At 51.5% G+C, this 20,450-nt stretch overlaps 2 protein-coding genes and 1 long non-coding RNA gene across 23 annotated transcripts in view; 2 read left to right on the forward strand and 1 right to left on the reverse strand.

Annotated features, from left to right (window-relative positions):
• Nucleotides 1–1,757: 1,757 nt before the first annotated feature.
• On the forward strand, nucleotides 1,758–7,046 carry LOC309847941. Its single transcript, XR_014302732.1, has 2 exons — nucleotides 1,758–1,957; nucleotides 6,531–7,046. It is a non-coding gene; the product is annotated as an uncharacterized lncRNA (long non-coding RNA).
• A 1,356-nt stretch (nucleotides 7,047–8,402) lies between these two features.
• On the reverse strand, nucleotides 8,403–15,089 carry TIMM21 (translocase of inner mitochondrial membrane 21). Its single transcript, XM_082698873.1, has 6 exons — nucleotides 13,882–15,089; nucleotides 11,185–11,247; nucleotides 10,989–11,086; nucleotides 9,089–9,162; nucleotides 8,899–9,004; nucleotides 8,403–8,819 (listed from the first exon to the last, which is right to left on the reverse strand). The coding sequence occupies exons 1-6, from the start codon at nucleotides 14,180–14,182 to the stop codon at nucleotides 8,727–8,729; spliced, it is 735 nt and encodes a 244-aa protein (XP_082554999.1). The 5' UTR covers nucleotides 14,183–15,089; the 3' UTR covers nucleotides 8,403–8,726.
• Nucleotides 15,055–20,450, forward strand: part of FBXO15 (F-box protein 15) — a gene marked incomplete at its 5' end in the record, with an annotated part of 190,317 nt that continues 184,921 nt past the window's right edge. For 9 of the 21 annotated variants that reach the window (XM_082698871.1, XM_082698868.1, XM_082698852.1 and 6 more), the window contains 2 exons: nucleotides 15,055–15,182; nucleotides 16,016–16,114. In XM_082698871.1, coding sequence (XP_082554997.1) covers nucleotides 15,055–15,182; nucleotides 16,016–16,114 — 227 coding nt within the window. Of the gene's footprint in view, nucleotides 15,183–15,306; nucleotides 15,398–15,484; nucleotides 15,602–16,015; nucleotides 16,121–20,450 lie in introns of those variants that run through there. The other 12 variants (XM_082698872.1, XM_082698866.1, XM_082698867.1 and 9 more) reach the window with 7 other exon arrangements.

A 20,450-nucleotide genomic window follows, 5' to 3' on the forward strand; every position in this document is an offset into this window, starting at 1 on the left:
GTACAGTCTCCTACTTTTATGGGCTGAACTGTGTCCCCTCAGAATTCATGTATTGAAGTTTCAACCCCCAGAACCTCAGAAGGTGACCTTATTTGAAGAAAGTGTCCTTAGAAAGGTAATGACGTTAAAATGAGGTGGTTACATGGGTGGGCCTTAATCCAATGTCCTGACCTCGTCCTGCACCCTGAGTGGGAGTGTGAGATTGGGACCCTGTCCCCTACTCCTCGTGCTCCTGGATGGGACCTCCTGTTCTCTCACTCGTGCAGGCAATCCCAGGCTGGGAAAACAGGACTTAAATCACAATCAAGTGGGAGAGTCAAGAGAGAAGACAATGATGGCAAGAAGAAATGTTACATGCTGAGTGCTGTGTGTGAGGACAGGTTTCATAGCAGAAAAAAAAATCATGCCTGGCATTCAGGCGGTGAGTTTTGAGATGTACTTGAACCCTATGACAAGGCTTTAAAGCGGACATACTAAACAGCTTTAGTACTTCTCCAAATCGTGCTCATTATAATCTCAAACAAGGACTTTGAAAGGCATATTAAAAACGCTTCAGAGCTAAGGGCCTATTTCCTTTCTGCTATGTAAATTATTTTGACCAAAAGACAGAATCTAATTACGCTAAAGCCTTTATGCACATTAAACTAGTCAATCTTCCTTCTCATTCTGCAAATATGCTCAAATCCGAAGGCTGGTCTCCCATGAATTGTAACGCGCTGTTGGGTTCTCTGAATACAACTTCATAATGTCGCAATTCCCATACAGAGCCTGGGGTGTTTCTAAGTCCACGGCAGGTAAGCAGGAACATCACACGTGGGATTTCTCCCCGGCCATCATGTCACAAGGTCTTCATGGTAACATCTGTGAAAGGCCTTAAGGTGGACAAAGGCCCCAGTTGTTTTTCTGACCTGCAGATCCCGCTGCGGTTTGGCCGAGAGCCGACGGGGACGCGCCTGTCATCTGCTGCTGAGCCGCTCGGGGTGTTTCGGAGCCGGTTCCCGCGGGGGCCGCGACCTCGCACCGCGCAGAGACTGCGGAGTCGGATCAGGTTTTCAGGACGGAGAAGGGGCCGCTCTGTTCAAGTCGAGTGTTTCGGGTAACCCGTGAGTCACACAGTTCAGGGTACACTGTCACTCTGGGACACTTGGCTCCGAGTTCCAGCGCCTGGGGCACGGGAGGCTCGGGCCGGAGGGTCCCGGCGCCCCGCCCCGCCCCGGCGCGATTGCCCCCCGGCGCCCCGGGAGCCCCGCGGCAGCCGCGTTCTCGGCGACGCGATTTGCTCGCAGCAGGTACAGGGCAGTAAGTCGCCTCCGCGGCCGGAAACGTCCTGACGCCGAGTCACCGGCGCGCGGGGTTTTATTTAATTAGCGCAGATGCGGGGCGAGCAGTTGGGAGCGGACCCCGGGCAGCGAGGCCGTGGAGGGGGCAGGGCCCGCAGGGCGGGGTCCTGGAGAAGGAGCTGCGGGCTGCGACCCTGCGCCGCCTCTCCGGGATGTGCGGCCCGCGACGGGGCGTCTGTGTCCCCAGTCAGGAGACAGCCCGTTAGCGAGACAAAACCAACCTCGAAACCAAGAGAACAAAGAGCTTGCTAAGGCAGCGAGAGCCGGTGGCGAATGTGCCCTTGGCCCATTGTTTCTAGTTCAAACATATTATGAAGGGAATCCATTAAAAATGACAGATTCTTGGGCCCTGTAGTCTGTGTTCTAATATCTGGATCATGTGATTGTGCCTTTATTTGGGAAGACTCTTCTGCAGGTACAATTAAGGATCTTGAGATGCCCCCCCCCCCCCCGACAGAGATGGCTCTGAATCCCCCCGTGACAGAGCTGGTGTCCGTCTGAGAGGAGAAGGGGGCAGACACACAGAGAGGGCACCATGTGACTGGGGACGCAGAGACTGGACAGACATAGCTGGAAATCACAGACACGGACCACCACCAGCAGCAGAAGGAGACAAGGTAGGGGTTCCCCTCTGGGGTCTGGGGGTGGTGCTGTGACCCTGGCCTGGCATTGCTGGGCTGCATTTCTGTGGCCGCAAGCCAGGTTGTGGTCATTTGTGACAGCCGCCGCCGGAGACCCTAAGGCTGCACGCAGGCCCCCTGGAAGCCATCCCACTTCCGAAAGCTCTAAAACTATTCGGATGATCCTATGGTTTTGAGAAATAGTGTTGGGGTGATTGGTCTGGCTCAGAGGTTTTTGACACCTGTTTTACACCAAATCCCCAGAGTGCCTGAAATCAGGGATGCCCCGGCCTTACCCCAGATGCTGATCCAATTGGCCTGCTGCCCGGGCCGGTACAGGTGTGTGTATCCTTGAGGTGGAGCTCGGGCTCCTGCTGGGACTTTGACCCCAGCCCCGCAGCAGCCGACCTGGGAAACAGCCCAGTCCTGGGTCTTTCTGGCTCAGGCCACTCTGCTTACCTGCTCTTTCCTCCCTCTGCTCCTCTGCTTACCCCTTTAAACTGAGGTATCATTTACAGACAGAACACATGGTTGGTAAGATTCTTGAGTCTTACCATTGCATAGATCTCTGCAGTCATTACCCCAGAATGTTCTGAACCCCACTCCGATGGGTCCTCCCAGCCCACAGAAGCCAGCAGTGCTAGGATCTCTCTCAGTGTGGTGAATTGTGTTTGTTCCCCTCCTACAAATGTTCTTCTTTTCCCTGCCTGTTTTATTTTATTTTTTTTTTTTTTTAAAGATTTTATTTATTTATTTGACAGAGAGAAATCACAAGTAGATGGAGAGGCAGGCAGAGAGAGAGAGGGAAGCAGGCTCTCCGCTGAGCAGAGAGCCCGATGCGGGACTCGATCCCAGGACTCTGAGATCATGACCTGAGCCGAAGGCAGCGGCTTAACCCACTGAGCCACCCAGGCGCCCATCCCTGCCTGTTTTAAACTGTTCTCGTTACTTGTTTCCCTCATTTTAAGCCCGACAGACCCATGTGTAGTTTTTCTTTTCTTTCTTTTTTTTAATTTTAAGATTTTATTTATCTTTAGAGAGAGAGAATGGGAGGCAGAGGGAGAGGGGGAATCTCAAGCAGACTCTGTCCTGAGTACGGAACCCAAGTCAGGACTCCATCCCATGACCCTAGGTCATGACCTGAGCTGAAATCAAGAGTCCCTGCTCGACCCACTGAGCCACCCAGGTGGCCCCCATGTGTAGTTTTCCTGGTGTTTTCTCTCTCACTGGGCTGCTTGGATTTATAGACCATTGCTTTTCACTAAATTCGGAATTGGTTTTGGCTACTGTGTCTTCCAGTATTTTTATTCCTTCCCCTGCTCAGTCTCTCCTCTCCTTCCGGGTCTCTAATTTTCCATCTTTTTTTTTTTTTTTTTTTTAAGATTTTATTTATTTATTTGTCATAGAGAGAGAAGCGAGAGCAAGCACAGGCAGACAAAGTGGCAGGCAGAGGCAGAGGGAGAAGCAGGCTCCTTGCCAAGCAAGAAGCCCGAGTGGGACTCGATCCCAGCACGCTGGGATCATGACCCGAGCCGAAGGCAGCCGCTTAACCAACTGAGCCACCCAGGCGTCCCTCTAATTTTCCATCTTTAAAGAATCGTCTCTACAGGGACAAGTCCTAGAGCTGTGTCTCCATCCCGATCTGTCTTCTGAGGTCTGAATTTGTGGCTGAGTGCTGGACGTCTGTGTATCAGCAGCATTTCAGATTCCAAAGCTGAATGTATAGTTTTACTCCCCAAACTTTTTATCCCTTGTGTTACAACATTTATATCCACTCTGACACCATCCACCTCCTCAAATGTAAGGTTAGACATTTCAAGGTAGCGCTTTCCAGACTTTGTTTCTTGTGACTCTTCCTTGAGGCATAAACATGTATGTATTCTGTGTGTTCTTGTGGGCTGGTGTGTGTGCATCTTCATTCTAACTTTCCCTTAGATGCTGACCATTGTAAATGGCCACATAAATGCCCTCAGAAGTCCTGCAGTTAAAAGTCTTTTTAGCTTTGTTTTAAAGTTAAAATGTCATTCAGCGTTTTTCAAAATCCGACCAACTATTTTTTAAAAATAGAGTAGAAAATCTAATAAAATCCATGGAGTGAATTTTGAGAAATGTCACCGTGAGACCATCTCCGGCTGATCTCTCTGCTCTGGACGTTGCAGTCCTCATAAATTCTGCTTCCTAGTATCTCCCAGGTCTGTTTCTGCCCCAGAATCCCCATTTCTATCACCTCTCATGACCGTCACACAGTCTCTGAGCAAGGCTCTCCTCCCTTTTAACGTCTTGCCTCTTTAATACAGTCTTCAGTTGGCTGCCAGAATCATCGTAACACAAGTCTCTTTCTTAAAAACTGTCAATGGCTCCCCTTACTGGGAGCCCTTACTTCCTTACTTGGAGAAGGAAATCCAGTGTCCTCAGCCAAGGAGCAAATACTTTTCCCCATCAGCAGCCCTCCCACCTTTTATCTAAGCTGCATCCCAGGCGTTGGGCTGAGTGGGGGGTTGGGGGGAAAGCAAGTGGCGCACCAGGTTTCGGGGCAGGTGTGAGCTGGGTGCGACAGCGGTGGGGGTTGCACCTGGGAGAGCAGCCTCGAGACACAAAGTGGAGGAATGAAAGGACATACATCCTGAGACTAAAACCAGCACCTTATGCAGAGAAAACGGGAGGACGAAGAGCACAACAGGATAGGGTAGGAAGAAGGGAGGGCCTTGGCAGAGAAGTGGCCCCGGGAAGAGCTGAGACAAGGCAGTGACTGCAGACGAGCTGGACTTTGCTGTGGGGTCCTTGCGCAGAAGGCAGACATTCCTGCCCCCACGCGCAGCTGCTTACCTTCACCCACGGCGGAAAGCCCCGTCACTTCATTTCTTCCCCAGGCCTCAGCCGATGGAAACACTGTGAAGACTAGCCAGCCCCACCGCTGAAGTGTTTGATGATAAAGCTGCATTGCTTCTCTTAGGAAAAGTAGACCGAGTCACTGGTCCTACTCACCTGAATAGGAAATAAACGTTAAGGAACTGGCCTGAGAATTAGATGGGGTCCTGTGTTAGCGCTACAACATGGATGGGCTTGTTTCTAATCCTATACGTCCTGCAACCGGAAAGATGCATTCTCACCTCTCTGGCTCCAGTGAGACCCACAAACTGATCTTGCCCTATTTAAATTAACAAGAAAGAACATAAATGTTTGTCAAGAGGGTCTGTGGCTAGACATGTCTTTATTATAGTCTGTCCAGGACAGAATCAGGAGAAGACGAGGAGGCGAAGGAGTGGGAGGAGGTGGGAGATGAGAGAAGAGAGGAGTTGGGGTAGTGATGGAGAGAAGGGGGCACAACGGAGGAGAAATCGTGGGCCCGGGTGCTTGATGGATTTTAAACGAGAGCCATCGCATCCCCCTATTTCCTTGAGGCCTGACTCACCCAGATAATGAGGTATTTGGCTCCTGTTTAAAGATTCTTCAGAGCTCAAAACGCACCGGAATCCCGACTCTCGTGACACGCAAGTCTGCAGGTGTGCTCCGTCTAGGAGGAATCCTGTGGCCCACCGGAGAAGCACCCTCAGGGTTGCAGCCACAGGATCCAAATCCAGAACACTTCAAAGACGGGTGTCATCAAGCCGAGCACTGCACTTGCTCCCGTGATCAGATGCCCCCACTGCTATTCCCGAGCATGAGCTTGGAGAACCGGAGCCTCGGGTGGCACAGTTAACCAGAAGCTTCTGCACAGGTCCTTAGCAAATGCGCTGGCATTCCTCAATTAAATAAATTAACAATAGAGCAAGTCAGTATTAATAACACAAATTATGAGGCAATTGCATTTGGTAAGGACAGAAATGAACATTTTTACAATGCTTTGAAATGAAAAATAATGAGCCCATCACGACCTGTGTATTAGTTGAAACGACTGAAGTGACATACATTATTTTTATCTATTTATGTCCATTTCATGCATCTGTAGGCTAAACACAAATTCCTGTCAATGACTGTGACATTGAGCTTAATTACATTTGTCGTTTTAATCTCAACTGTTGCTAAGGAAAATTAACAGCACATACTGGCGACCCGTCAGAACAGCAGCCTGCCACTTCCAGGAAAAGCGGCTGATTTTCATCATCTGTGCCAAAGACCAGGGGTCCTGTTTGGTTCATCAAGAAATCAATATATTCCTTCAGAGTCTCCTCTACAGACAGAAAGCCATATGCTTCCTCAGCATTTAGTTGTTGCTAGTGTTTACTTATCTCCAAAACAATACTGACAATTGTGGTTAAATAAATGAACATTCCCACCGCCGCCTTCTCGTGTGGCGGGAACAGTAAGTGAACAGGAACAACGAGTTCTCATAAATGAGACCCCTCTTGGCACTAGAGCGTCATTCCCGACAAAGCTCATTATGACTCTTCTCTTCCCTCGTGCTGCCACCCCTCCCGCGACCCGATGCCGCGGCTCCTGCCAAGTCACCGTCCGTGTGCAGCCAGCGCGGACTGGGTACCCAGGGCAAGGAATGCGGCCTGCGCGCTCTAGTTCATGAATCTGACCTTTTGAGATTTACTTCTTTTTTACTTTTTTTTTTTTTTAAAAGGATTTTATTTTTTTATTCAAGCGAGAGAGCGTGCATATGTGGAAACCACCAGCAGTTGTACTGCTGTCTGCGTCGGAGGGATGAGGAAGCTGAGTGGCAGCGGTAAGGCGAATCCCCGGTGTCAAGGTCACCCAAGCGGATGGCTCTGGCCGATGCTTTCATTTGCCTCAGAATGGTGGGTCCCAAAGAGATGTCCACGTTCTAATCCCCAGAACCTGGGAGTGTCGTATTAGACAAAGTCGTGATTAAGTTAGGGGTCTTGAGGCAGTGGGTTATTCGGTTCAGCCTTGAACAGGCGGCGCTGAGGACTCGAGCACCTGACGTGCTGGGTCCCCGGGAGGGAGCACCGCCAGCCCTGGCCTCGTGTCTGCTCTGGAGGTTTCATCGTAATGTCTAGCACACGGGGGCCCCGTGCTGCCTGGCTACAAGGAGATCACATGGGGCAGGAAGGGAAGCTTATTTCCTTAAGCAGTTCTCCCTCAGCCTGTCACCAGGCCGTTTTTCAGGCATATTGTCTCTCTGTTGCGTGTGTACGGGGTGAGGGCTGGGAGGTGAAGCACAATGGGAATTCCTGGAGGTTGGTTCCCAACCCCCGAGGGTAGCAACGACTCCGCCTTGCCCCACGCAGGTGGGCCCGGGAGGGTGGGAAGAGTGAGAGCCTGCGCGAGGGGTCCAGGCTCCGGCTCCTGGGACTAATGAGGCCCTGCGCTCCCCCGAGTTGCAGGGGAGCCCCGGTCAGCCCCTGTGACTGTAAGGCCCACATGAAGGAACACGGGCAGGAGGTGCTTTCCCTGAAACAAGCTTATGGCTTGAGGCTGTGGCGATGGGGGAGCCTTTTCTGCTCTGCTCAGAGCTCCAGACCCGACCCTCCTGTTGCTTCTGGACCAGCCGCCCGGCTGACGCAGCTTCTCCTTATGCGGACGCACAACTTACCATTTTTGCTCTCTTCCCGAATTCTTACTGTGGCCACTCCAGGCGGACAGAGAGCTATGCTACACCCACTTGGCTACAGAATCCTGTCCTCCTAGCTCCCAACCATGTCTCCACGGTAGCACCTTCTCCAGCTTCATCGTCTAACTGTCCTAATACCCTCGGTGCTGGCCTCCTCCCCGGCTCTCGCTCGTCACACAGCTACCAGCTCTTTATAGAGACCAGGGGGCTTCCACTCCTGCTCGTTTCTGATGTTCTCCATCGCTACTGGAGAAAAGCCTCCACCCTGCTGTCACATGACGTGCCAGCCCTCTGCACCCCGTGCCCAACGGATAAGGGCATTTCTAGATCTCTCCTGGTGCACGGATGCTTTCCAGTCATGTGACTACACTCTTGTGAGGGACATTTTTCTCCGCTCGCCCGTAAATGCTTGCGGTAAAGCAGAGCTGCCCTCTCCCAGAAAGACATTCTAACATCACTCGCACCGGGCTCAGTGGTCTCCACGCCCCTCTGGCCGTTGGGAGGGGTGCCCATTCTAAAGGGTGTGGGGACACTCCATGATGCCACCTGTGGTCGGATGCTGGCATCTGTCCTCTCCCTGTCGTCCTAACTAGCCGGGACATCGAGGTCTTATGCACACCTGAGGGCCCAGACCCCCCCCACCCGCCCCAACCAGCAGGCGTGCGCTCCTCCCACTGCGCACAAAGTCCCCACTCACTGAGGAGGAAGGACGGGATACCCGCCGTGACCACAGCCTTGCCACAAGCCTTGTGGAGTTTGCTTACATGTCCTTGCCCGTGAACTTCCTGCAGTCCTCCAATGTTCTCACGTGTTCAAGTCAGATTCTGGTCTATGGAAGCAAGCTGCTTCTGACATCTTTTGGTTAGTTTTGACTCTATTTCACAGATTTTATACAGTTATACCACATAAAAGCACAGAGTTCTCACAACTCTTTTATTTACATGGTGTAAGCTTTAATAACAAAGTTTTCTTATCTTGAAAGAGGATATTAACTAGAGCAGAAATACTGTCCATGACCGAGTCAGAGACAGCACAGACTATGTTCCATTTCGGGATTTTGCCCTCTACGAGAACCTCCAGGCAGCGTGTCTAAATGCGACGTGACCCACTTCCGGGCGCTTCTCTGTGCTACACACTGTCGTGTCTTACCCCGCAGAGGCGGGGGGAGTCGGGAGAGCAGAGCTGGGGGTGCGCCCTCCGCCCCCTCTGCCCAGAAGCCGTGCTTGCCGGGGTCCTGCAACCGCCTCAGGATCGATTATCTTCGATGATGATGGTTCTGGGGAAGGGCTCGAGTTCGACAAATATGTACCGAAATTCATACTCGCCACTTTCTGGGTTCTGAAAAACAAACACATTTCCAGCTGTGACTTCTGTCGCTGGCTTCCGTCCCGCCCGCGCCGCGCCCCGGGCCGCACACCTCCTTCACTTCCAGGTGCACGGTTCCTTGCTTCCCAGGCTCCGAGCCCTGGATGTAGAACTTCACGCGCATGTGCTTCAGCCCGTCCTTCACGTATTCAATGAAACTGTCGGGAGCCAAAGAACACAGCTGCAAGCCCCGTCGCTCAGAAACGACCCCAAGCTCCCCAGATGCCCGCGACGCGCACTACCTGACGTGCTGCCTCCGCCCGCGGCGCGTCACCTCCCCGTAGCCCTTCACCGGCTCGCCCAAGGCGCTGATGACCTGTGGGACAGACGCGGCGCGGGACGCGGTAAGGCCTCCACCTTTCAGCCTTCCCAGGGAAATATTTTCTGAGAAACCAAGTGATTTTCTAAGGAAACCGAGAACCTCGGACCCTCTCTAGACGACAAGTCCAACGATGGAGAAACCGCCCCGACAAGTATGTCTTTCCCGTAGACACTGAAGTCCGTGAGACTGTGGTGTGACCCCCGGCTTTGCCGCAGGTTCCTACTTCCCACAGAAACCAAGCACAAGAGGCGGGCAAGGGTTTAAACACATATCGGAACATTTTTCATGAAATGATTCTCATGGCTCTAATGCTCAAAGCTACAAGAACAAGACAATTCTCTGAGTCACTAAAAACGGTCAAAGAAAACAAGTGCAGGCTTCCCCAGCGCTCCAAACAAGTTTGCTTTACCGCTTCTCTTCAAAGAAGAGCCTACACGAGTACGTGTTTTTGCTAACTGAACAAAACCCAAAGGCTTCTCGCTTTCCAGAACTGGTGGCTGGGCCTCACTTCACGCCCCCGGCTCAGGAGCACTTCCACGGGAGCACATCACCTTCAGATGCCGGGGGAGCCTCCAATGACCCAACAACAAGCCAGATCTGAAGCATAAAACCATGATTCCTAATGGGAAAATGGACAATGATGTGGAAATGTAGCTCTTCTTGAATTTAAAGGGCACATACTTTGGAGTCTTTCCAAAAACGTAACTGGAGCCTTCCTTAGTCCCTGCTCAGTTCCCCCTTACTCAGAGGTGTGTTTCCCTGACTCCTCCTCCGTGGTTCCCGACGGCCCAGAGTCTGATGATAAGAATCAACAGACTGAGAGAGCCAGGAGCCGGAGCCCGACAGCCTGGGGTCTCCTCCCAGACAGGACTAGAAAATGTGGGGAGCGAGCGGGGGCAGGGCCCCAGGGACACCAGTCAGGCACCTGCGCATCATTCGTCTCCCGTCCCAGGGTGACGTGAGTTGTTTCTCACACACCTCGCTCTCTGAGAAGGTGCCAGAGTTTTTGGTGCTATCTGCGGTTTTCCTCCGAGGTATGCAGACCAATATTTCAATGAGTCACATTTGTCCCTGCTGAAGCTTTCCAGCCAGAGAGCAGGAACTCTGGCGTACAACGGCTGTGCTGGCTGTCTGTGAGGGAAAGCAGCACGGAAAGTCCTCCATCCGGCAAAACCCCTAAGAGCACGTGGGCGACTTTTCCGGACGCCAGCCTGCCCCTGGGTAGTGCTCTGGGCCCGCTGCGCTGAGGAGCGTAAGTTTTGGAGTCACACAGACGTGCGCTTGGGTCCTGGCTGTCCCGCTTACAGCGCAGCAATCTTGGTCAAGTTAGCTCATCTCTGGAGCATGAGCCTCCCCTTCTGCTGATGGGACAGTCGTAGTATGTGACACCAGCGGCTTCCGTGAGAGCCAAGAACGACGAGGCACTGAGTGTGGTGCCTGGTGCATAATGTGCCTTCAGTGAGTGTCAGTAATTACTGCTATGATCACATGGTCATGAATCAGGTTTTTTACAGGCCTAGGAACTTACCACAGGAGTTTAATCCTCTGGCAAGGTCTACGGGTTTAGTATCTCTGACAAGTGACCGTCTGTAATCTTGGGATGAAAACACTGCTACACAGACTTCTGGGTGGTGCTAAAGCACTTCCAGTACAGACAGCTAATACTCTAATCACAATCCAACTGTGTGACTCGTATGACTTTATTACCATATAAACACTAGTCTCAGAACCAGTAGGTGTGTTCTGCTCCCCGCCCCCACCTCGGCCCCGGGATTTTTCCTGATCTTCAGTATGTGCGGGACTCCACCTGGAAAACTAACCTCAGGGTGTGATCTGCACTTTTCTAAGGCTTTCCCGTAGACCTTATTAGGACTCCATGGAGAAAAAAGTTCTTTGAAAACTGCGTAAAACAAGCCACCTGCAAATCACAGAAAAAGAAGATCAAGCAAAGCAGGAACGAGACAAATGTGAAGTCACAAAGGCTTTAGGGTAGTTATTGTACTTGCTGTGATCAACCTGTGATACTGATTCCAAAGAGCACCACCATCAAGTAGGTGAAGTCTCTTCCGGCTTCTTTCACTGTGGAGAGAGAGCACGGCGGAGTCAGACGTGGGCCCGACGGGGGCAGCGCGCGGCTTCGGCGTTCTTAGCATGAATCGGGGCATGTGGATCGGGGACCCGTGGCGGGTCTGCATGTGCTCGAGGGCGGCTGCTCCCAAGACTCCCTGTGAATCATGAACCACCTGAAGAAAGTTTTCAAAAGAACCTCAGCAGAGTTCTGGGCTGTGGAATCATACTTTATTTGGTATTATTATTTTAATACTCTTTACTTTCTAAGATGAAGAAACACCTGAACAAGTGATCCAGGCCCCCAGCAGGAAAACATGCTACAGTCTGGGCAGCGCTGGACACGTTCTGCTGCTCCCAGATCAAGTGTTTGCTTTGTCAGCTGTGGCCCAAGGGCTGGAAACAGGCCTCGACTCAGCAGTCAAATGCTCTACCACTGAGCTATACCCCCCAGGCCTCGACTCTGAAAGTCACTTCACTTCTCACACCACCTCGCCCCCACTGGGCGCACACACAGCACTAACAGAACAAACTCAGAGCGTTGGTAATGAACGAACTTAGAACACGAGGAGCCTGCAGAGACAAGGCGTCTCTATTGAGAAGGAGCAGCAGCAATGGTGTGTAGGAACGGGGCACAGGCAACAGCGTATGTGTACGGTCTCACTTAGGATTCGTGAGCTCTCCTACTTGTTAGCACCTTGTTTTAAGGGACCCAGACCTTCTGGATTTGGGCTGTCTCATACAGTAACCATACACTATGCATGGCTATTTAAGTTTAATTTTACAATTAAGTTAACTTAAAATTAAATAAACACTCAGCTTCTCAATCACACCAGCAACACTTCAAGTGCCGAACAGCCGCATGTGGCTAATGGCTACCATAGAGACCACATACAGGTAGAACATTTCTATCCCCGTGCTAAGTTTTATTTGGACAATGCTGCTGTGGACATTCTGCAAAACAGCACATCTGTCCTTTCTATTCATGCCATATTAGTCAGAGCCCAGAGTAACAAGGAGCATGTGTGTCAGGAAGCTTGATGGACACATGCACTCTAAGTGTGTGTGTGTGTGGGGGGCGTGAACCCAGAACACAGATCCAGGGCTCACTGACCACATAAATAAAACTCTTAGGGGTACGCTGCATGGGGCATGCTAAGACACCCCACCCCAAATGAAAGAAACTACTGCATCCCATACCACGATGTGTGGTAGGTACCCCTGGACTCTGTGGGCAACATATCCCACATTTGGGAACACTGCTCCCCCTCGTTCACGGAGTCATCAGGGAGGCTGTTGCCTTTGAGTGGCGGTACCGAGGAGGACAGGACCCTGCGCCAGGACCCATCTGTGGTGGAAGCAGTAGCCCAGCTGGAACCAGATGACTTGACACATGCTGTTTGACAGTTTGTGCCTTTGCCTCTGCATATAGGCTGCTCATTCGTGCTGCACTTTCAATCATCCCCCCAACCCTGTTCAGGCTATCACGGACGAAAGATTATGTACATGTTCTCCATGTTCAGCAGATTACAAAACCATTGATGGGATACAGTTTTGTTTTGTTTTGGTTAATGTTGTCAAAAACTATATGTATCGAAATGACATAGAGCAAAATATTCGCAAAAGTCATCTTTGCACGGTATAATCATGGATGTCTCAACCGTTTGCTTCCTTTGTACTTTTTTTTTTTTACAGATTATTTGTGAAATAAAATAATAAACATTAAATTCATTAGCTCATTTGTGAAAACTCTGACTTTTCCTGACAGAATTACATTTTGTCTTTCCTATTGTCTATGTTCTTTCTATTGCTGCCCATGTCATCCAGGGTAAATGCTGTTTTGAACACATTTAATTCTGTAGCATGACGAGTCTATCCCAACATCTGGGCTCAGAAGTCATTCAAGGGCAGTGCTGAGTTGACCTGCCTGAGCTGATCCCTATGGATTATGCCTCATAATCCATATTGATTCCACCCAATTACTCCATATCTATCGTACGCTCCCTGGTACTCTGTAGCACAGTTACTGTGTTTTCACTGTTTCGCACTCTGTATCTACCTTTTTCTTCACTAAGTGCTCATCCATTTGTGTACAGGAATTCCCTGGCACACCCATTAGCATCCGTTCAAGTGTCAAGCATAGAGAAAATGGAAACTCAAGAAATACTCGTGAGTGGTTCGTTGTTCTAAAGAGTACTGACGTGACTATTAGGAAATTAAGATTGGGAAAATATGGTTTTAACTTTCATTTTATGAAACTGGGGAAGTGTGCCTCATATATAGAGTTTTAATGTCCCTCGATGAAGTGAACAGGAAACTCAACGGAGATGAGATGGCATCTGTGAAATCTACTAACTTATTATAAACTTCTAAATAATGGTTAAGTTTGACACAGCTCCACACTAAAACTAACCAAAGTTGAGAAAATGTTTCTAGACATAATTCAACAAAGTTACGTAAAAACCAACTTTGAAATCTAAGTCTGTGAAGAAAGCTGCAGGTCTACACTCTCAAATTCTGAACCGTGTGGCACGGTCCTACCTTCCCATTTGTGTGACTTGTTTTTCTATTTTTAGCACCGAACCTGTGTCAAAGGACACTGGCAGCTCCCGCCACGCTGGCCGACAGACTGATCACTCCCGTTACCTTTCTGTGACGTGGAGACGACGGTTTCCCCTCTCTCACTGTGCACAGACACCTGTTTGCTGCCGTCGTCCCCTACCCTCTGGGCACTCTGCCCCTGCGTCCAGAGGGTCTTCTGGGCGACTCCAAGGAGACACTTCGGTTGCCCCGTTCTCTTTCGCTCTTGCAGACCCCTGCTCAAGCTGGGCGCAGTCTTCAAGCAAGCTTTGTTAAGCACTAAGGGCGGCGGGAACAGCCGCTTCCCCGACGACCTGCGCATCCTCTCCGCACACTGTGCAGCTCGTAACCAAGTACAAATCATCATCACAGGAAAGGGCTCCGCTTTGGGAAGATGCCAAGTACGTCCAGCGAAGCTTCACTACCCAATACACACAGAGCCACACATTCACGCCGGCGGTTCTGCACGGCGTGTTCGGCAAAAACGTTAGTTCACGAAAGAGGCTCGTCCACCTCCTCTTCCCTTCCGCGCTCTTTTTACTCGAATTAAAGTGTTTTAATTACCTTCCGTACGGACATTCACACACTACCCGCCATGCCTCTGCAAAGTAACCTGGGAAGCCGCGAGGAGTCCTGGGAATAGTAGTTCCAGGCCTTCACTCTTCACAGAGCTACCGCCGGGGGAAAGGCATCAGGACTACAACTCCCACAGTGCAAGGCGGCCAGAACGCGCTTGGCCCCTCCGCCACCTTCCGGGTTCCCTATGCTTGCGCCGCACGTACTTGGCGCCGGCGGGTGGGCGGCGTGATCCCGCAGTTGACGAAAATCAGATTAGCGATTACAAGCTGGGTGTTCTTGTGACCCTCTGAGACGGCTTTAAACTGGGAAATCCTCGGTCTGATTGCGGCTTTGCTGTTCCTCATGGGCAAATGATGTAGCGGAACACAAACTTCCCCAGAGCCAGCACGTGGGGAGGGGCGAGGCCGTCGCAGTGCCCAACGCCAGTGGCCAAAACTCAGAGGCCCGCTTGCCGGGAGGCGTCCTCAGCATCAGGCCGTGGGACGTGCGAAGAAGCACGGCTCTCGAAGTTTCTAGAACAGCTTCTGGGGCCGAAGGAGAGGTGGTGTTCCCCTTCGCCCCGCCCCTACGTACACGGGGCGGAGCCGAGTGGGCGGGGCGCCGGGCAGCGCGCTCCTCCCCCCGACCGCCGCTCCGCCTCCGGCGCGCCGCTGGGTCTCCATGGCGACGGGACGCGGCCGGCTCCTGCAGCTGTACTGGCGCGGCCTCCAGGCGCTGCGTTTGCCGCCTGGAGGCGTCGGCGCGGCCACGGGGCCCGACGGGGAGGCTGCCGGGCCCGCCGGGTTCAGGTGACTGTCCCGGGGCCGCGGGTCGGGTCACTACCCCGCCGCCCTTCCCCCTACTTTCCTCCGTGGGCCCCGCGCGGCGTGTTGCTCGCGGCTCGTCGTGGTGAGGGAGAGGTCTGAAGCCGCGGGCGGAAGTTCCCTCAGCCCGGAGACGTGCGGTTTCCGCCAGTCCTGGTCCCCGCAGCCGACTTCCCCGACAGCCTCCCTCCTCCCCTCCGGTCAGTTCTCGGCCCTGTGGGGACCTGGGAGCCTCGGCCTCCCTCGGATGCGCTGCGCCTGTGGGCCGGTGCGGTCCCCGAGGGGCGGGGAGGGGCCCGGGCAGAGCGCGTCCTCCGAGCCGCTCGCTCCTTCCGGGGCCGGAAGTCACTTTTCTCCGTCTCCCGAGTGTGTAAGGCGGGGGAGCGGACTCCCCTCAGGAGAAGGTACCCGTTTTCGCTCCCGCGCGCCCCGCAGCACGGAATGTCGGGGAGGGTCGGCGAGCGCGCGTTCCCGGGGCAGCCCCTGCGCTTCCACCTCCGGGAGGCCTGCCTGGCGCTTCCCTTCGTTCGCTCCTCCTCGGGAGACAGCTGGGGCGGGCCGAGGCCGAGCGAGAGGGAGAGGGAGAGGGAGAGAGTCTTCGGCAGCCGCCCCGCCCGGGGCGCAGTCCCGCCGCGGAGCTCCAGCTCGGGCCGAAACCCCGTCGCAGACCCCGCAGGCAGGGCCCTCGGCAGCCCCTCGTCGGTGTCCAGCCCCCTGTGCCCTCTGCCCGTCTTTGGGACCGAGCGCCGGGCTGGTGCGCGTGCCCCGACGGCCGGAGCCCGTCCCCTCTCTCGTTCTGAGGGGGTCTTCTTCCGCAGGGAGAGAAGGCCGCGTTGCGGAGAAGGTCCCGATGCGGAGGGGCGGGGAGCCGGAGGCTGCAGGTGCGCGCCCAGAGGATGTTCGGCTTTACTCCACGGGTAATGGTTCGTTCCTCGGCGGAAGGTCTCCGGCGGCGCCCGTGCGCGCTCGCGCTGCCGCCTTCGTTCTTCCCGTGCGGTGGTGCGCGGTTCCTCGCGTGCTTCCCCGCGTCCCAGTGTTTGCCGGGCGGAGGGACAACACAAGCAACAGTTTGCATTCTCGCCATTCCTTTGCGTGCAAGTCCTGAGGATTCGTAAGATACAAAAAACCCATGCGTATTCTGCCTTGTAATAGACCAAGTCTCTCTGTTTACCTGTAAAAACGGTTCTGTTATTGAACAGTTCAGCAACTTAAGTTGCTTCCTGTTTTCCCGAATCTTCAGGCTATGGCCCCATGGTCGTCCTCGAACCCATTGCCCACTCACCCTGGTTTCGGGAGCGGCGCTCTGCCCCTGGGTGTTATGGTGGTGGTTGGTTCTGGAGAATCGTGCTGGGCATCGCACACGCCTCGGGACAACTAAAACGGGGACCGGGCCTCCAGAACTTCTGTAGGACAGAAACAGTGCCATTTAACTTGGAACCTTGACCTTTAATCAATTGGCGACGATTACTAAAATTAGTCCTTATACAGAAAGCTCTATCAGTGGGGAGCCGGAGGGTTTTTATGTGATGAATCTTCTGTTCCTTTGTAAGTTGAGTGAACTACCTGGTAAGGACTTAGAGAGCCTGGCACGGGAGCTCGCATGTCCGCCTGTAAGTTGGTGAGGTCTCCATTCTTTTTTTTTTTTTTTTTTTTTTTAAAGATTTTGTTTATTTATTTGACAGAGATATCACAAGTAGGCAGAGACACAGGCAGAGAGAGAGGGAAGCAGGCTCCCCGCTGAGCAGAGAGCCCGCTGCGGGGCTTGATCCCCGGACCCTGGGATCATGACCTGAGCTGAAGGCAGAAGCTTAACCCACTGAGCCACCCAGGTGCACCTCAAGTAGGAGATTTCAAAGGACTTTTGAGCTTTCTGCAGCTGTGTGCCCAGATTTCAGGGCCACTGGTAATCCAGAATGGCGTGAATGCCTTTGGAATCACTGCTCCTGCCTAAAGGGTTGTGCTATCACACTGTGAGTCCAGACTTTCTTGTGTATGGAATTCTTAGTTTTGAAATTAAAACTGCTAATGTCCCACAGTTTATTGCATAATCAACATATTAAGAAATATTAGAAAATATGTGGAATTCTGTCATTTTAATTCTCCAGCCCCCATTTAAAAACAACCACCACCCCAAAACCTTGTAACCTTGTAATCCTGTGAATCAGGCATATCACTGGTTAATACCTTGTCTTTCCTTCCAGACCTTTTTCCTTTGTGCATGTTTAGTTTTTCTCTTAAGAGCCAAATTCAAAAATATGATTATGTAGTCTATCCTGATATAACCTGATTTTTTCAACTGATCTGTTATTAATGTAGCAGGTTATTTATTAACTGTCTCTGTGCACCAGGCACAGAAGGTGAAGAATGAGGAGTGAACAAAACTTACGCAAAAGACCTGCGGATGTGGAGCTTGCAGTTCCAGTGATGTGAACCAAGTAGATAAGATGTGTAGTGATAGATGGTGATATGTGCTAAGCAAAACACGAAAGAGGGGGCCTAAAGTATGTGCGCGTGTATGTGGCGTGTGCTCGTGTGTGTGTGTGTGTGTGTGTGTGTGTAGTATGGGTTGGAGTTTGAGAGGGAACAGCCAAAGGAGTTGTCAGTGGGATGGTGGCATTTGCACACATACCTGAAGGAGGTGAGGGACCCGCCGTGCCGACATCTGGAAGACGCCGTGAGCTCGTGTCCAGTGCAGACACTTCCACTGTGCTGAAATGTCCATTTCCTGGCTGAGCACTGCGCATGGTGTGGAGCCAGGCCGCTTCATCAGTCCGCGTCCTGCTCTGGAAGTTTGTCAGTGTAGACAGATCTGAGATGGACTTTCTTGAGTCACATATTTGGGCTTATTTTCTCGCTTTGGGATATATCTTGTACAAGTGAAATTCTTAAAAGAATACACGTGCCTTTTAAGGCTCTTGACAAACGCTACTAGATTGGGCTTCTGTATTGTTGATACCAGTTTGCGCTCCCAGCAGTGAAGGGGTGTTCTTTATTTGGTTCTCACCAGTTTGCTAGACTGAAACGGATCGATACAGCATGTCAATTTACTTTTCTTTGACTCCCTTGGAAAAGACTTAGGGTGTAATAGATTCTATTTATTTATTTATTTATTTATTTATGACATTTTATTTATTTATTTGACAGAGCGAAATCACAAGTAGGCAGACAGGCAAGCAGAGAGAGAGAGAGAGAGGGAAGCAGGTTTCCTGTGGAGCAGAGAGCCGGATACGGGACTTGATCCCAGGACCCTGAGATCATGACCGGAGCTGAAGGCAGAGGCTTAACCCACTGAGCCACCCAGGCGCCCCTAGATTTTATTTTTTTGACACTTTTTGATTGCATAAATATGTATGGGAAAAAACTGTTATCAATTTACTAATGCTTTTTTTTTTTTTTTTTAAGATTTTATTTGTTAGAGACAGAGAGCACAAGCAGAGGGAGTAGCAGGCAGAGGGAGAAGCAGACTCCCTGCTGAGCAGGGAGGCTGAGGCAGGGCTCATTCCAGGACCCTGAGATCATGACTTAAGCCGAAGGTAGATGCTTAACCAACTGAGCCGCCCAGACATCCCAATTTACTAATGCTTTTAAACAAATTTATATTTGAAGACTCCAGCAGTATTCATTTAAGTTAAGGAAGATTTCCCCAGTCTCTGTGTACAGCTTATAGATACAGACCTCCAGGCTTCTTGGCATGACCGTTCATACTGCCAGGGCTCTAAGGGTCACTGGCTGGGAAGTCCCGACAGGTAGTATTATTTGATGAAGAAGTAATAGAAATGCCTTTTACTTAAAGCTTATCTGTTAGAGTCCTTTGTCAAGTAAAGGTATTTATTTGATCTTGGAATATGTAATACAGATTGGCACAGAATTTACAAGAAGTTGACCACTTCAAATAAGGAGTGCTTTTAAATCACTTAAAATGCATATGTTTAAAGATTGTGTACTGTGTTGAACGGTGTCCCTCAAATTCATGCTCACCCAGAACCCTAGGATGTGATTTTATTTGGAAATGGGGTCTTTGCAGACGTAATTAGTTAAGATGAGGTCACACTGGGTTAGGATGTGACTGACGTCCTGATAAGAAGAGCCGGAGACACACAGGGAAGATGGTTGGGTGAAGACGGAGGTTAGAGCTGGTCATCCTAGTGGCCATGAGCTGAGAAACACCAAGGATTGTTACCAACCACCAGAAGCTGGAAGAGGCAAGGGAGGATTCTTCTCTGGAGGAGACTTTGTGGAAGGAGCATGGCTCTCCTAACACCTTGACTTTGGACTTTTGGCCTCTAGGACTGAGACAATAAATTTCCGTCGTTTTAAGCCAGCTAGTTTGAGTCAGTTTGTTAAGGCCGCCCTAGGACACTAACACAATTAGGAAATTGTATTTTACTTCTTATTATTGTGTTAGAGCCAGGTCCGTGGAGTTGAAGCTTTTCTTTTGTGGAAAGCTTTGCTTAAGTAGTACTTTCCACAGGAATACAAAGATCGAGTGCATAGGCGGAGATCTCTGAATAAAGAGGGAGGGCATGGCAGAGCTTTCCAAAGGAGGGCCTCTTCCGCCTGCTCTCCTTCCCTTCCTGTTCTGCTGGGCCCAGATTGGGTACCAGCGGTTCTGCCTAGCTTCTTTGTGTTCCCAGGAACTCACTGGCAGGTTGAGTGTCTTTGTAGAAGCTGGCATGGAGAGGCCTGGGGAGCCAGTGTTTTTTACCTTGGTGAATTTGTTACCTTCGAGGATCTGGGGAGATTCCCCATGTCCTTCCTGTCCCAGGTGGAGGTGCCAGTGTGCAGATGCTAGCTCGTGTTTATCCAGGGCTGATCACGACCAGCACAATGGCTGGCGTGATATAGACAAACCTCTGAAGGGAGGACAGACTCATTCTCTGGCTGCTCAGAAGCCCGTGGGGAATCCTCAGACGTCTGAATGCTTGCGGGTGTGCACGTGGCAGCGTGCCCATTTCCACGTGGGTTTCAGGTTGTGCTGGGTTGTGGGCTGTATGATCCCTGTGCCTCTGAGGGGTGGGCCACACTTGGGATCTCGGACCGTCCTCTGTTCAGATCCATCCCTGGGGCATTTGTTCTTCCACTTCCAGAGATTACTGCCGTTCCTTCCAACATCTCATGGCCCTCATTGTGCCTCCAGTTATTGCCCATATCCTTCCTGATTGTTAGTCCAAATATACACAGGGAATCGGCTTGGTAGGATAAATGGGGGTGGGGGCTAAACTCTTGGTGAACAGAGTACGTACTCGGAGAACA

The sequence above is a fragment of the Mustela nivalis genome (genome assembly GCF_964662115.1).
Source record: "Mustela nivalis genome assembly, chromosome: 14".
In the NCBI taxonomy this organism is placed as follows: domain Eukaryota; kingdom Metazoa; phylum Chordata; class Mammalia; order Carnivora; family Mustelidae; genus Mustela; species Mustela nivalis.